The sequence below is a fragment of the Eucyclogobius newberryi genome, unplaced genomic scaffold (genome assembly GCF_026437365.1).
Source record: "Eucyclogobius newberryi isolate DKJ021-1_F unplaced genomic scaffold, fEucNew1.0.hap1 SCAF_12, whole genome shotgun sequence".
Classification (NCBI taxonomy): Eukaryota; Metazoa; Chordata; class Actinopteri; order Gobiiformes; family Gobiidae; genus Eucyclogobius; species Eucyclogobius newberryi.
Genome location: NW_027315746.1, coordinates 2,652,864 through 2,669,291, shown reverse-complemented (window position 1 = coordinate 2,669,291; position 16,428 = coordinate 2,652,864). Strand labels below are relative to the sequence as shown.

The window sequence follows — 16,428 nt, the reverse complement described above, 5'->3', positions numbered from 1 at the left end:
GATGAACGCTGATAAATTAGATCGTTTTTTAAAAAAATTTAATTTGATTTTTCAGCTAAAGATTATTTTTAAATTAAATTAAAATTTAACGGTTTTAACGGTAAAAACACTGAGGACATTTACAATAATCAGAAAATGCAAATTTCAACATTTATTCTTCTTCTGTTGTATTTGATTAAAAATACAAAACACTCAAAAGTTTGTCACGTGTTTCTTTTTTATTTAAATTATTAAGAAATGTTCTTTTTTAACAAAAGTACAAAAAGACAAAACATTCTTTGTCACATTGAGCTCATAAAACACATTTAACAAAATGTCGTGAGCGGATCTGAATAAAAAGTAGAAAAATATGGCTGTGATTCATGGAATTAAATTAAATATATTACATTTAACACATTGAATAGATTGCCCGCTGCGTCTTTACAAAAATATTAAAATATTCTCTTATAAATTATAAATATGTACAACACAGTGGAAATATTACACTGTTAACGCGCTCAGACATCATCCCGGTCCTGACCCGGTCCAGACCCAATCCAGACCCGGTCCTGACGCGGTCCTGACCCGGTCCTTACCCGATCCAGACCCGGTCCTGACGCGGTCCTGACGCGGTTCAGACCATGAGGCCCAGCGGCAGCTCGTGCGTCAGCTCCGTGAGCCCCTGGTGCCGTTTGCGCGGGTCCTCGGGGGTCCAGACCTTGGCGGTCCGGATCACGTGCTGGTCCCGGAGCTGTTTGTGGTCGGACCAGGACAGAGAGTGTCCCGCGAGCGGCGGAAGTCCAAAGTCCGGGTCAGAGGGCGACGGGGAGCCTGCGGAGAGAGAGAGAGGGTTTATTATTATGGAGTCACACGAGCTCGTCACTGACAGGACATTATTATTATTATTATGATTATGATGATTATTACTATGATTATTATTTGGTGACATGAGTCGCGCACTTACGGGTGCCTCTGTGGCAGATGATGACCTTCTTGGGCTGCGCAGGCGCGTCACAGCCCTGGTTACGCAGAGGCACGTCAGACTGGACCAGCTCCGCGAGGAAGTTGATGTATCCGATGGCGAGACGCAGCGTGTCCACTTTGGACAGTCTCTTCTCGTACGGGAGCGTGGGGATGTGCGTGCGCAGGCCTTCGAACGCGTCGTTGATGGACTGCATGCGCCGCCGCTCGCGCACGTTTGCGGCCTGACGCAGCTGCTGCAGCTCGCGCTCGGACCGGAGGCGTCTGCGCCGCTTGAGGAGCGCGGTGTGCGCGGCCAGAGGGGACAGCTCCGGGGCGGAGTCTGCGCAGAAGGACAGCGACGAGGAGGACGAGGAGAAGGACAAGTTCCCCAGCTCATAGTCCGCGTCGTGCCGCTCGCGGCCGCTCTCTTTGTAAAAGTCTCTGCCGCTCTCTTTGTAATAATCAGTAAAAGTCAGAAAGTCCACGTCCTCGTCCAGAAAGTCCTCCGGGTCCAGGTCTCGCGAGGACTGGTCCGTGAAGAAGTCCTCATCGTCAAAGTACGGCGAGAAGGGCTCGAGCTCCATCTCTGCTCTGGGACCCTCGCGGCGCGCGAGGCCCTTTATACTGACAGAGGCGCGTGTCGAGTGGCCACGGCGCCAGCCAATCACAGCGCACCGACCCCCGCGCACCAATCAGAGCGCGGTCCGACAGACGCTCGAGAGATTAGCGCGAGTCTGCGAGGAGGCCACGCCCCCTGTGCGCGGACTGTCCCAATAAACACTTATGATGATGAAGACTTATGATGATGAAGACTTATGATGATGAAGACTTATGATGATGAAGACTAATGATGATGAAGACTAATGATGATGAAGACTAATGATGATGAAGACTTATGATAATGAAGACTTATGATGATGAAGACTTATGATGATGAAGACTTATGATGATGAAGACTTATGATGATGAAGACTTATGATGATGAAGACTAATGATGATGAAGACTTATGATGATGAAGACTAATGATAATGAAGACTTATGATAATGAAGACTTATGATGATGAAGACTTATGATGATGAAGACTTATGATGATGAAGACTTATGATGATGAAGACTAATGATGATGAAGACTTATGATGATGAAGACTAATGATGATGAAGACTTATGATGATGAAGACTAATGATGATGAAGACTAATGATGATGAAGACTAATGATGATGAAGACTTATGATAATGAAGACTTATGATGATGAAGACTTATGATGATGAAGACTTATGATGATGAAGACTAATGATGATGAAGACTTATGATGATGAAGACTAATGATGATGAAGACTAATGATGATGAAGACTAATGATGATGAAGACTTATGATGATGAAGACTTATGATGATGAAGACTAATGATGATGAAGACTTATGATGATGAAGACTTATGATGATGAAGACTTATGATAATGAAGACTTATGATGATGAAGACTAATGATGATGAAGACTTATGATGATGAAGACTAATGATGATGAAGACTTATGATAATGAAGACTTATGATGATGAAGACTTATGATGATGAAGACTTATGATGATGAAGACTAATGATGATGAAGACTTATGATGATGAAGACTTATGATGATGAAGACTAATGATGATGAAGACTTATGATGATGAAGACTTATGATGATGAAGACTTATGATGATGAAGACTTATGATGATGAAGACTTATGATGATGAAGACTTATGATGATGAAGACTAATGATGATGAAGACTAATGATGATGAAGACTTATGATGATGAAGACTTATGATGATGAAGACTTATGATAATGAAGACTAATGATGATGAAGACTTATGATGATGAAGACTTATGATAATGAAGACTTATGATGATGAAGACTTATGATGATGATGATGAAGACTTATGATGATGAAGACTTATGATGATGAAGACTTATGATGATGAAGACTTATGATGATGAAGACTTATGATAATGAAGACTTATGATGATGAAGACTTATGATGATGAAGACTTATGATGATGAAGACTTATGATGATGAAGACTTATGATGATGAAGACTTATGATGATGAGGACTAATGATGATGAAGACTTATGATGATGAAGACTAATGATAATGAAGACTTATGATGATGAAGACTTATGATGATGAAGACTTATGATGATGAAGACTTATGATAATGAAGACTTATGATGATGAAGACTAATGATGATGAAGACTTATGATGATGAAGACTTATGATAATGAAGACTTATGATGATGATGATGAAGACTTATGATGATGAAGACTAATGATGATGAAGACTTATGATGATGAAGACTTATGATAATGAAGACTTATGATGATGAAGACTAATGATGATGAAGACTTATGATGATGAAGACTTATGATGATGAAGACTTATGATAATGAAGACTTATGATGATGAAGACTTATGATGATGAAGACTTTCAAATAAAGAACTTAAACACTTTAACATCATTGAATCACTTTCTGCTCTTCATATGTACAACTGTAAATATGTGGACATATCAAGCCTATTTTATTTAATTTACATTTTTATTCTTATTTTTTTTATATCTGATCGCTTATAGTTATGACTTATTCATTGTTTTATTGTTTTATGTTGCACCAGGACAAGTTCCTGTGTTTGTGAGTTTTTCATTGACACTGGCAATAAATAGATCTTCTACTGAAAGGGTTTTTCAGACTTCCTGTAAGTGATCTGTTCTTCTGGATCTGCCTCTGTATCTACGTTGCAACAATGAAATTTCCCCATGTGGGACAATAAAGGATTATCTTATTTTATCTTATCTTAAACCTTTTCTGATTCTGAAGATGGTCAGAATCTGACCATGTGAGTCCGGCCTGAACCGGAACTCTGGGTTTTTAAAGCTCTTAAACACAGTTATATCTTCAGACTGTTCCTTTATAAACAGGATCTGAGTTTTTATTTCACTGTTATTTGACCCGACAAATGTGCAAAACCCGCACAACACGTCATTATGTAACATCACCACCACAACAGCAACAACAACATAATAACTGACTTCATCAGTTATTATGTTGTTGTTGTTGTTGTGGTGGTGATGCTACTTTGCTCTACATAACTTTATATTTTATCATGTACAGATCAGGCTGGTTCAGTGTTCAGTGTTGTGTTCAGTGTTCAGTGTTGTGTTCAGTGTTGTGTTCAGTGTTGTGTTCAGTGTTGTGTGTTCAGTGTTCAGTGTTGTGTTCAGTGTTCAGTGTTGTGTTCAGTGTTCAGTGTTGTGTTCAGTGTTGTGTGTTCAGTGTTGTGTTCAGTGTTCAGTGTTGTGTTCAGTGTTCAGTGTTCAGTGTTGTGTTCAGTGTTCAGTGTTGTGTTCAGTGTTCAGTGTTCAGTGTTGTGTTCAGTGTTCAGTGTTGTGTTCAGTGTTCAGTGTTCAGTGTTGTGTTCAGTGTTCAGTGTTGTGTTCAGTGTTCAGTGTTCAGTGTTGTGTTCAGTGTTGTGTTCAGTGTTCAGTGTTCAGTGTTGTGTTCAGTGTTCAGTGTTGTGTTCAGTGTTGTGTTCAGTGTTCAGTGTTCAGTGTTGTGTTCAGTGTTCAGTGTTCAGTGTTCAGTGTTCAGTGTTGTGTTCAGTGTTCAGTGTTCAGTGTTGTGTTCAGTGTTGTGTTCAGTGTTGTGTTCAGTGTTGTGTTCAGTGTTCAGTGTTCAGTGTTGTGTGAATCACCAGGACAAGTTCCAGTGTCTGAGTTTTGTTCATGAAAAATGGCAATAATCTTTATTCTGATTCCGATTGGAAATTGGACCCAAGTGAAAAGGTGCATTTAGCCCCGCCCACTGCAGCTCCAGGTGTAAAGTCTGTGTTTGACGCTTTCCTGCTGTAAAAGAGAGAGAGACTGTGATGAGTGAAGTCTCTGCAGCAGAGGAAACAGTGCAGCTCATCGCGCACGTGCGCTGTCAGAATGCCACTGGTCGTTTGTCGGTGCGTGAAAGGTGGACCAGCCGAGCGCGCGGTGCGCCACTTGTGCGTCACCCCGGTCTGTACCCGCAGCAGGTCGGCCATAAAGGCGCAGTGGTGTCCCTTGGAGCGGACCTTTGTGTGCGCTCAAAGGGGACACTTCTGTGAACAGCGCGCGGCCCCGCAGCGGGAGCGCGCGGAGCTGGTGCGTCGCGGCCGTGGGAAGAACGGCACATGCGTCCTGCAGCAGTCTGTGCAACATGTCGCTTTAGAAATGATGATGAGGCCGTGAAAAGAGAGCACAAAGCGGGACGTCCCGGTTCTACCGACCAGGTGCACGAGCAGCCAACGTACCACCATCACGCACTCGTGAGAGCGCGAGGGCGTGCGACTGTGGGCGCTCCAGACGCGACCCGCGCGCACAAAGAACTCTGCAAAAGCCCAAAGCTTCAGCGGCTCAAAGATTCATCACGTTATTATGAGTTACAGGCGCGTGCGCGCGCACGTGCGCGTCAAGTATGAACCATGTTTAAATCAAGTGTTAATGTGGCGCAGGTTCAACGACATTGCGCCTGTTGGAACCCCACCGGCCGCAGTGAGAGTGCGCACAGTCCACAGCACGTGGATGAAGCCGCAGTCTGGAGAGAATGGCTCAGTCTGGAGAGAATGGCTCAGTCTGGAGAGAATGGCTCAGTCTGGAGAGAATGGCTCAGTCTGGAGAGAATGGCTCAGTCTGGAGAGAATGGCTCAGTCTGGAGAGAATGGCTCAGTCTGGAGAGAATGTCGCACTTGTTGTTTGCGGAGTCAATAAAAGACAATTGTCTTTTCAAACGTGTTGGTTTTGGGGCTTTTAAACCACGTGACCACGCCGCCCCCGCTCATTCATAAACTCATGTCTTTTTATGTCTTTTTAACCTAAATGACAGCATTGTGCGCGCGCGGGCGTGCGCGCGCGCCCCTGGCAGCTCGCGCTAATTCGAACCGTGCAAGTCGTTAACGCGCCGTGACGCAGCGCATTGATGAACGCGCTTCTGAGCGACGCAACCTGCGCAAGAACAAGTGTTCACGTTCCCAGGCCGGGCCCGGTGCGCGCGCAGCCTGCGGGCCACGGGGCCACGGGGCCACGGGGCCACGGCAGAGCGCGCGCGGGGGAGGGACGTGATGAATGTGCGTCAGATCAGGTACAAACACAGATTCATCACGATCTGCTTCATTTAGAAGACGACAGGAAAGACTCAAGGCGCGAGGAGCCGCTGGTCACTCAGGGGCCAGTTTAGGGGCCAATTTAGCACGTTTCACCTCAAACATGTGGTTTAAAGTCAGACCCGCGGCCTCGCGCCTGAGGAGGACTTTAAGAGGCTAAAACAGGATAAATCCTCCAGTGACAATGTGAAGTCTAAAGAAATAAACAGCACTGGAAATAAAGCACCGGAAACACAAGGACAATTACCAAATAATTAAAAGTCGGTTTGAAGTTGTCGAGGCCTGAACGCGCTCGATTGTTCGTAATCGAATCCTCGCCATCTTAACCTTGGACCCGGCCTGAACCCCGCGCACGCGCAGTGACCGCCTCTTGTCTGGCCTTGTTGTGGCGCAGGAGGAAGTCTGAAAGTGACCGCATTACGCGCTAATCCCGCCGCGCGGCGACGTGTAATCCCTGTAATCTGCGCCGCCCGCGGGAGCCTCCATCTGGACTCCACCCACTGCGCTCTGACCCGGGCCCTCCGCTGCTGCGTGGGCCCTCAGATGTGTGGCACTAAAGAGGATCGCGGCCGCTAAACGGGTTAAGATTATGTGGATTTGCGGGGAATGTGTTTAAACTGTACGATCTTGTGTCAGAGGCGGGTAATTCAGAGGCTTAAACGCCACGCAAAATATGCTGAAGGGGTTAAACACCGTGAGGGGACAATGCAGTCAAGTGTGGCACCTGGAGGCTGACGAGGGGCCCCGGGACCAACAGACTGGGATGGAAGTTTGTCTGCAGAAAACACGGCCTTTCAATATTGTAATAAGTCGGTTTAAAGACGCATTTTAGACATTTTAGACATTTTAGACATTTTGGACATTTTGGACATTTTGGACATTTTGGACATTTTGGACATAGAAGTAGCGGTCAAAAGTAACTGTGACATTGTGTGTTCTGCATTAAGCACTTGTGGAACATTTGTAAGGTTTGTCCCACATGGGAGAGGGGGAGAGGGGGAGATGGGGGTGCGGGCAGGGCAGGAGGAACTGATGGAGGACGTCCTGGGAACTGCCGCACATGGACACACATTAGTGCACACGGAGGGGGAGGAGCGGGGAGGAGGGGGAGGAGTCCACAGCAGATACACCTGCTCGTGTGCCACAATGTGACACAAATACATTGAAATAAATAGTGTGAACTTTTATTTATTTATCTTTGAACTTGAAGTAGATTTTGGATATGATTTTATGGTTTCTGATTTACAACAATGACAACAACACATTAGGAGTGAATCACGTGATGAATGTTCGTGGCTCTGCAGCAGCATCAACATGATCACGTGACTTTATGTAAGGACTTTGTTTTATTCTTCATTGTTTTATGTTGCACTTTGACACGTTTAAGTGTTTTCAGTGACAATGGAAATGAAGCTCGTCTTTGCTTTACAGAACAAAACTGTCAAAACAAGATTCATTCAGGCCTTAATGTAATAATAAAGAAATAAGAATGAACTAAATCTGCCTTTTTCTCATTCAAGAAAAAATAAAAAGAAGAGTAAATTCTGTCGGATGGAGATATTGTGCAGGTTTGCAGTATTTGCAGTACACGTTTGCAGTATTTGCAGTACACATTTGCAGTATTTGCAGTACACATTTGCAGTATTTGCAGTACATGTTTGCAGTATTTGCAGTACACATTTGCAGTATTTGCAGTACACGTTTGCAGTATTTGCAGTACACATTTGCAGTATTTGCAGTACACATTTGCAGTATTTGCAGTACACGTTTGCAGTATTTGCAGTACACATTTGCAGTATTTGCAGTACACGTTTGCAGTATTTGCAGTACACATTTGCAGTATTTGCAGTACACATTTGCAGTATTTGCAGTACATGTTTGCAGTATTTGCAGTACACATTTGCAGTATTTGCAGTACACATTTGCAGTATTTGCAGTACACATTTGCAGTATTTGCAGTACATGTTTGCAGTATTTGCAGTACACATTTGTTGCAGTATTTCATGGAGCCACAGATTAAGGAGATGTTTAGTAAATGTACTACAAATACTTTAAAATGTAATGGAAAAGTTTAAAATGCAATAATCTCATGACTTTACAAATGAGAGGACGATGAGGACGGAAACATAAATGTCCGGCTTTTACCAACATTTACTTTTAATCTATTATACTTTATAAAACATGATCCTTTGTGTCATCGCTGGGCCAGTTTAAATCTGTGATATTATTAATTTGATCATAATTAATCTGAAACTTGTGTCTGTCTCCTCCTGGTGGTCGAAACCTTTCGTCGTTCTTTTTCATATCGACGACTCATATCTCATATTTCAGATTATTATGTTTTTATATCTTCATTTATGATGTTATTTTACTCTAACTTTGCTCATTGTGAAACGAGTCACTCACGACGTGCATTTGTTCTTGTTCTTGTGATCAATAAGGATTAAAATGTGCAGTAACTGTGTCTATGACCTTTAGGGGTCAAAAGTCTACACCCCTCACCCCTCCCACCTGCACCGAGTCCTGGTCCAGTCCAGGTTTAGCCCTGGTTTAGACCTGGTTTAGACCTGGTTTAGTCCTGGTTTAGTCCAGGTTTAGTCCAGGTTTAGTCCAGGTTTAGTCCTGGTTTAGACTTGGTTTAGTCCAGGTTTAGTCCAGGTTTAGTCCAGGTTTAGTCCTGGTTTAGACTTGGTTTAGTCCTGGTTTAGACTTGGTTTAGTCCAGGTTTAGTCCAGGTTTAGTCCAGGTTTAGTCCTGGTTTAGTCCAGGTTTAGTCCTGGTTTAGTCCAGGTTTAGTCCAGGTTTAGTCCTGGTTTAGTCCAGGTTTAGTCCAGGTTTAGTCCAGGTTTAGTCCTGGTTTAGACTTGGTTTAGTCCTGGTTTAGACTTGGTTTAGTCCAGGTTTAGTCCAGGTTTAGTCCAGGTTTAGTCCTGGTTTAGTCCAGGTTTAGTCCTGGTTTAGTCCAGGTTTAGTCCAGGTTTAGTCCTGGTTTAGTCCAGGTTTAGTCCAGGTTTAGTCCAGGTTTAGTCCTGGTTTAGTCCAGGTTTAGTCCAGGTTTAGTCCAGGTTTAGTCCTGGTTTAGACCTGGTTTAGTCCAGGTTTAGTCCAGGTTTAGTCCAGGTTTAGTCCTGGTTTAGTCCAGGTTTAGTCCTGGTTTAGACCTGGTTTAGTCCAGGTTTAGTCCAGGTTTAGTCCAGGTTTAGTCCTGGTTTAGTCCAGGTTTAGTCCAGGTTTAGTCCAGGTTTAGTCCTGGTTTAGACCTGGTTTAGTCCAGGTTTAGTCCAGGTTTAGTCCAGGTTTAGTCCTGGTTTAGTCCTGGTTTAGTCCAGGTTTAGTCCTGGTTTAGACCTGGTTTAGTCCTGGTTTAGTCCTGGTTTAGTCCAGGTTTAGTCCAGGTTTAGTCCAGGTTTAGTCCTGGTTTAGTCCAGGTTTAGTCCAGGTTTAGTCCAGGTTTAGTCCTGGTTTAGACCTGGTTTAGTCCAGGTTTAGTCCAGGTTTAGTCCAGGTTTAGTCCTGGTTTAGTCCTGGTTTAGTCCAGGTTTAGTCCTGGTTTAGACCTGGTTTAGTCCTGGTTTAGTCCTGGTTTAGTCCAGGTTTAGTCCTGGTTTAGTCCAGGTTTAGTCCTGGTTTAGTCCTGGTTTAGTCCTGGTTTAGTCCTGGTTTAGTCCTGGTTTAGTCCAGGTTTAGTCCTGGACAAAATGTATTGTGTCAAATTGAACAAATGGAAATGAAGGTTTTTGTAATTTCATATTTTTAATCCTGTTGTGAAACACTTTTATCGCCTCGTGTATAAACTGTGCTCTTCAAATAAACTTGCCTTCAGTCCTGGTCCATGTCCTGGTCCCGGTCCATGTCCCGGTCCATGTCCTGGTCCATGTCCTGGTCCTGGTCCATGTCCTGGTCCATGTCCTGGTCCCGGTCCATGTCCCGGTCCATGTCCTGGTCCATTTCCTGGTCCATGTCCTGGTCCCGGTCCATGTCCTGGTCCTGGTCCTGGTCCCGTCCATGTCCTGGTCCCGGTCCATGTCCTGGTCCTGGTCCTGGTCCCGTCCATGTCCTGGTCCCGGTCCATGTCCTGGTCCCGGTCCATGTCCTGGTCCCGGTCCATGTCCCGGTCCATGTCCTGGTCCCGGTCCATGTCCTGGTCCCGGTCCATGTCCTGGTCCATGTCCTGGTCCCGGTCCATGTCCTGGTCCCGGTCCATGTCCCGGTCCATGTCCTGGTCCCGGTCCATGTCCTGGTCCTGGTCCTGGTCCCGTCCATGTCCTGGTCCCGGTCCATGTCCTGGTCCCGGTCCATGTCCTGGTCCCGGTCCATGTCCCGGTCCATGTCCTGGTCCCGGTCCATGTCCTGGTCCCGGTCCATGTCCTGGTCCATGTCCTGGTCCCGGTCCATGTCCTGGTCCCGGTCCATGTCCCGGTCCATGTCCTGGTCCCGGTCCATGTCCTGGTCCCGGTCCATGTCCCGGTCCCGGTCCATGTCCTGGTCCTGGTCCCGTCCATGTCCTGGTCCCGGTCCATGTCCTGGTCCCGGTGCAGTCTGGGCCGGGGCCAGGGGGGGCCCGAGGGGGGGGCCCGAGGGGGGGGCCCGAGGGGGGGGCCCGAGGGGGGGCCGGGGGACTAATCCTGGGGGTCTCAGAGCTTCAGAGCCCGGGGCTGTTGTCTGGAGCTCAGGATTAGACCAGGATTATGATCAATTAGAACATCATCATCTAGAATCATCTAGAATCTTTCACACAGAAGTCTCCGATGGCCATTTCTGAGACACTGAAAGTCGATGCATTATTACCACAGTTGAATCTGTTGTAACTGAAGCGAGAGCCACGGTCCAGGTCGGCAAAGGTCAAAGTTCAGAGGAACGTTTATGTGAGATGATGATTTTCATGATGGACTTTTTAGCATCAGATGTTCAGTTTAAGACTTGGAAAATAAAGTTTCTGGATCTAAACCTGATTCAAACTCTTTTTTCACAGAACGTTCTAGACTGGGACTATAAACTCTCATGGTCTCACACCAGGTGCATTTCCTCCTGAAGCTGGTCCAGTGTCTGAGACGTCCTCTCTTTGTCCTTTAGAAAGACTTATATGACCTGTTCACGTGGCAAACAGAAGCATTACATGTGTGGGCCACGCCCATATATGTAACGCAAGATTCATATGACAAGAATCTGATTTAAAACTCGACAGTTATCAAAGGAAAAAGGAGGCGGGGTTTACCTTGTCTGATAAATGACATGTTTCAGCTCAGATCTGTTGCCATGGAAACAGTGGATATAAAACCTATGGAACATACTTCAAACAGCAGGAAAAAGGCCACGACGGAAAAACAATGGATGACACTAACTGACATTATAACTGACGTTTTAACTGACATTATAACTTATAACTGACATTATAACTGACGTTTTAACTGACATTATAACTTATAACTGACATTATAACTGATGTTTTAACTGACATTATAACTGACGTTTTAACTGACATTATAACTTATAACTGACATTATAACTGATGTTTTAACTGACATTATAACTTATAACTGACATTATAACTGATGTTTTAACTGACATTATAACTTATAACTGACATTATAACTGATGTTTTAACTGACATTATAACTTATAACTGACATTATAACTGATGTTTTAACTGACATTATAACTTATAACTGACATTATAACTGACATTATAACTGACGTTTTAACTGACATTATAACTTATAACTGACATTATAACTGACATTATAACTGACGTTTTAACTGACATTATAACTTATAACTGACATTATAACTGACATTATAACTGACGTTTTAACTGACATTATAACTTATAACTGACATTATAACTGACATTATAACTGACGTTTTAACTGACATTATAACTTATAACTGACATTATAACTGACATTATAACTGACATTATAACTGATGTTTTAACTGACATTATAACTGACATTATAACTTATAACTGACATTATAACTGACGTTTTAACTGACGTTATAACTGACGTTTTAACTGACGTTATAACTGATGTTTTATCTCGTCTTTTATCCTGGTTTTGTTTCTTGTTGTTTTAAGATTATATATATATAAAAAAAGAAAAAAGGATCAATCAAATTGGCACAAAAAACGTTTCTGCAGCTGAAAAATGACACTCTTAAATAAGTTTAAAGTGCTTGAATAAGTCGCAACCTTTTTGTCTTGATCTGGGTAAATTTAGAACAAATATATTTTGTCATTTTATTTTCCATTTCAAGTGAGAAAATGCTACAAAAGGTTCTAAATGTAAGTAAAACATGATGTTTTATGCTTTTATATTTTATGTCTTATTTTTAGACGGTCAAATATTTTCAAAACAAGAGAAAAACTACTTATTTCACTTTAATGTATTATCGTATTTTTGACTGTATTTTTTCTAGTGCTCACATTTTAAATCCAAATCTTTTAATCCTGAACACGTGCAATACTGACTTAACCATGTGCAATACTGACTTAACCATGTGCAATACTGACTTAACCATGTGCAATACTGACTTAACCATGTGTAATACTGACTTAACCATGTGCAATACTGACTTAACCATGTGCAATACTGACTTAACCATGTGCAATACTGACTTAACCATGTGCAATACTGACTTAACCATGTGCAATACTGACTTAACCATGTGCAATACTGACTTAACCATGTGCAATACTGACTTAACCATGTGCAATACTGACTTAACCATGTGCAATACTGACTTAACCATGTGTAATACTGACTTAACCATGTGCAATACTGACTTAACCATGTGCAATACTGACTTAACCATGTGCAATACTGACTTAACCATGTGTAATACTGACTTAACCATGTGTAATACTGACTTAACCATGTGCAATACTGACTTAACCATGTGCAATACTGACTTAACCATGTGTAATACTGACTTAACCATGTGCAATACTGACTTAACCATGTGTAATACTGACTTAACCATGTGCAATACTGACTTAACCATGTGCAATACTGACTTAACCATGTGCAATACTGACTTAACCATGTGCAATACTGACTTAACCATGTGCAATACTGACTTAACCATGTGTAATACTGACTTAACCATGTGCAATACTGACTTAACCATGTGCAATACTGACTTAACCATGTGCAATACTGACTTAACCATGTGCAATACTGACTTAACCATGTGTAATACTGACTTAACCATGTGCAATACTGACTTAACCATGTGAAATACTGATGTAAATAGAGTGCTTATTTTAACATTATTATTAGTATTATTTTGTCTTATGCTGTTTTTATTTCATTTTATCTTTATTTTCCCCTCCAGTCCTTATTGAGAAATGAGAGGTTTTGTTTACAGGTGATTTTGTTTATAAGAGTTTTGTTTATAAGAGTTTTGTTTATAAGAGTTTTGTTTATAAGAGTTTTGTTTATAAGAGTTTTGTTTATAAGAGTTTTGTTTATAAGAGTTTTGTTTCTAAGAGTTTTGTTTATAAGAGTTTTGTTTATAAGAGTTTTGTTTATAAGAGTTTTATTTATAAGAGTTTTGTTTATAAGAGTTTTGTTTATAAGAGTTTTCTTTATAAGAGTTTTGTTTATAAGAGTTTGTTTATAAGAGTTTTGTTTATAAGAGTTTTGTTTATAAGAGTTTTGTTTATTTTGTTTATAAGAGTTTTGTTTATAAGAGTTTTGTTTATTTTGTTTATAAGAGTTTTGTTTATAAGAGTTTTGTTTATAAGAGTTTTGTTTATAAGAGTTTTGTTTATAAGAGTTTGTTTATAAGAGTTTTGTTTATAAGAGTTTTGTTTATAAGAGTTTTGTTTATAAGAGTTTTGTTTATAAGAGTTTTGTTCATAAGAGTTTTGTTTATAAGAGTTTTGTTTATAAGAGTTTTGTTTATAAGAGTTTTGTTTATAAGAGTTTTGTTTATAAGAGTTCTTCTATTAAGAGTGTTTTTTAAACTTCCTACAAGTGATCTGTCCTGTTCCTCTGTATCGACTGCGTTGCAACAATGAAATTTCCCCATGTGTGGACAATAAAGGAATATCTTATTTTATTTTATCTTATCAAATAAATAAATAAATCTGAAGTTTCAAATATAAGTCCAAACTCACAAATGCAGAGGTCACACTTTGATGCTGATTATAAATTGGTAATGAAAAAAATTGAAAATAATAATAATAATGTTGAAAATCTATTTCAACTAAATCGTGAAATAGACAATTATAAATATATAAACCCTAACATGACTAAATTATAGATAATATTGTAAGGTTGAAATATTGAAATGCTTTTGGAGCTTTTTGACACTTTATGAACTTAAATGAGTCAGAAACGTGAGAGTCCGGTCCAATCTCCCTCTGCTGGACACTCAGTGAACTGCAGGCCCGGTGCAAACGCTGAATGAGGTGAACGATGGCGCCACCGCGTGGATTTAAAGTAAAAGTGCAAGTAAAGTTCACCAGGGGCAGAAGAGTTTATCTTCTGATCCACAGAAGAGTTTCACAGTATAAGTATTGTAGTATTATAATTATTATTATGTAGGCTGTTTACTCCATTTTGTGTCATTTTAGCCCAAATACATTTTGATATTCTAGTTAAACTGTCAGATTTAAGTCTACTTAAAACAGGCCATTTTCTAAAGAAATCACTCACCTGAAGGTCAGAGTCTTCTGAGGTCAGAGTCTTCTGAAGGTCAGAGTCTTCTGAAGGTCAGAGTCTTCTGAGGTCAGAGTCTTCTGAAGGTCAGAGTCTTCTGAAGGTCAGAGTCTTCTGAAGGTCAGAGTCTTCTGAAGGTCAGAGTCTTCTGAGGTCAGAGTCTTCTGAAGGTCAGAGTCTTCTGAGGTCAGAGTCTTCTGAAGGTCAGAGTCTTCTGAGGTCAGAGTCTTCTGAAGGTCAGAGTCTTCTGAGGTCAGAGTCTTCTGAGGTCAGAGTCTTCTGAAGGTCAGAGTCTTCTGAAGGTCAGAGTCTTCTGAGGTCAGAGTCTTCTGAAGGTCAGAGTCTTCTGAAGGTCAGAGTCTTCTGAAGGTCAGAGTCTTCTGAAGGTCAGAGTCTTCTGAGGTCAGAGTCTTCTGAAGGTCAGAGTCTTCTGAGGTCAGAGTCTTCTGAAGGTCAGAGTCTTCTGAAGGTCAGAGTCTTCTGAGGTCAGAGTCTTCTGAAGGTCAGAGTCTTCTGAGGTCAGAGTCTTCTGAAGGTCAGAGTCTTCTGAAGGTCAGAGTCTTCTGAAGGTCAGAGTCTTCTGAAGGTCAGAGGGTCAGTGGTTGGACAGATGCTGTTTGTTGCAGTCGGTTCAGATGAAAACGCTGCATAACTTGAATAAAATCATCATCTGATGAAAAAGGTGAAAGTGTCGCTCGCTCGTCACAAACACTGAAGAATGTGTGAGTCACAGAATACTGCATACTGCATACTGCATACTGCATACTGCATACTGCATACTGCATACTGCATACTGCATACTGCATACTGAATACTGAATACTGAATACTGCATACTGCATACTGCATACTGCATACTGCATACTGCATACTGAATACTGCATACTGCATACTGCATACTGCATACTGCATACTGAATACTGAATACTGAATACTGAATACTGAATACTGAATACTGCATACTGCATACTGCATACTGCATACTGCATACTGCATACTGCATACTGCATACTGCATACTGAATACTGAATACTGAATACTGCATACTGCATACTGCATACTGCATACTGCATACTGCATACTGCATACTGAATACTGAATACTGAATACTGAATACTGAATACTGCATACTGCATACTGCATACTGCATACTGCATACTGCATACTGCATACTGAATACTGAATACTGAATACTGCATACTGCATACTGCATACTGCATACTGAATACTGCATACTGCATACTGCATACTGCATACTGCATACTGCATTCAAATGTATTTTGTGACATATTCTGTGACTAAATAAAGAAATGTATCTGAATATTTTACATTTTGACTTGAAGAAGAGAAAGAAAACTTTCTCATAAAATAAAGATAAATCACTCTCTCCATAAGAGCTGTGTTTATTTTCTTCAAAGCCTGAGTACAGTTACTCAGTTACAGTTACTCTGTTACAGTTACTGTTACAGTTACTGTTACAGTAACTCTGTTACAGTTACTGTTACAGTTACTCTGTTACAGTTACTGTTACAGTTACTGTTAGTTTCTCTGTTACTGTTTTCAGTACGTGTTTGTTGTACTTCCACTGCAGAGGCCACGAGTCTCAAACCTGTAGCTGTAATAAAGCTCTGATAAAGTGCTTATGCTTTA

At 41.6% G+C, this 16,428-nt stretch overlaps 1 protein-coding gene across 1 annotated transcript; it reads right to left on the bottom strand.

Moving 5' to 3' along the window:
• Window positions 1-205: 205 nt before the first annotated feature.
• Window positions 206-1,700, bottom strand: LOC140355642 (pancreas transcription factor 1 subunit alpha-like). Its single transcript, XM_072440304.1, has 2 exons — window positions 944-1,700; window positions 206-810 (listed from the first exon to the last, which is right to left on the bottom strand). The coding sequence occupies exons 1-2, from the start codon at window positions 1,524-1,526 to the stop codon at window positions 614-616; spliced, it is 780 nt and encodes a 259-aa protein (XP_072296405.1). The 5' UTR covers window positions 1,527-1,700; the 3' UTR covers window positions 206-613.
• Between the last annotated feature and the right edge of the window lie 14,728 nt (window positions 1,701-16,428).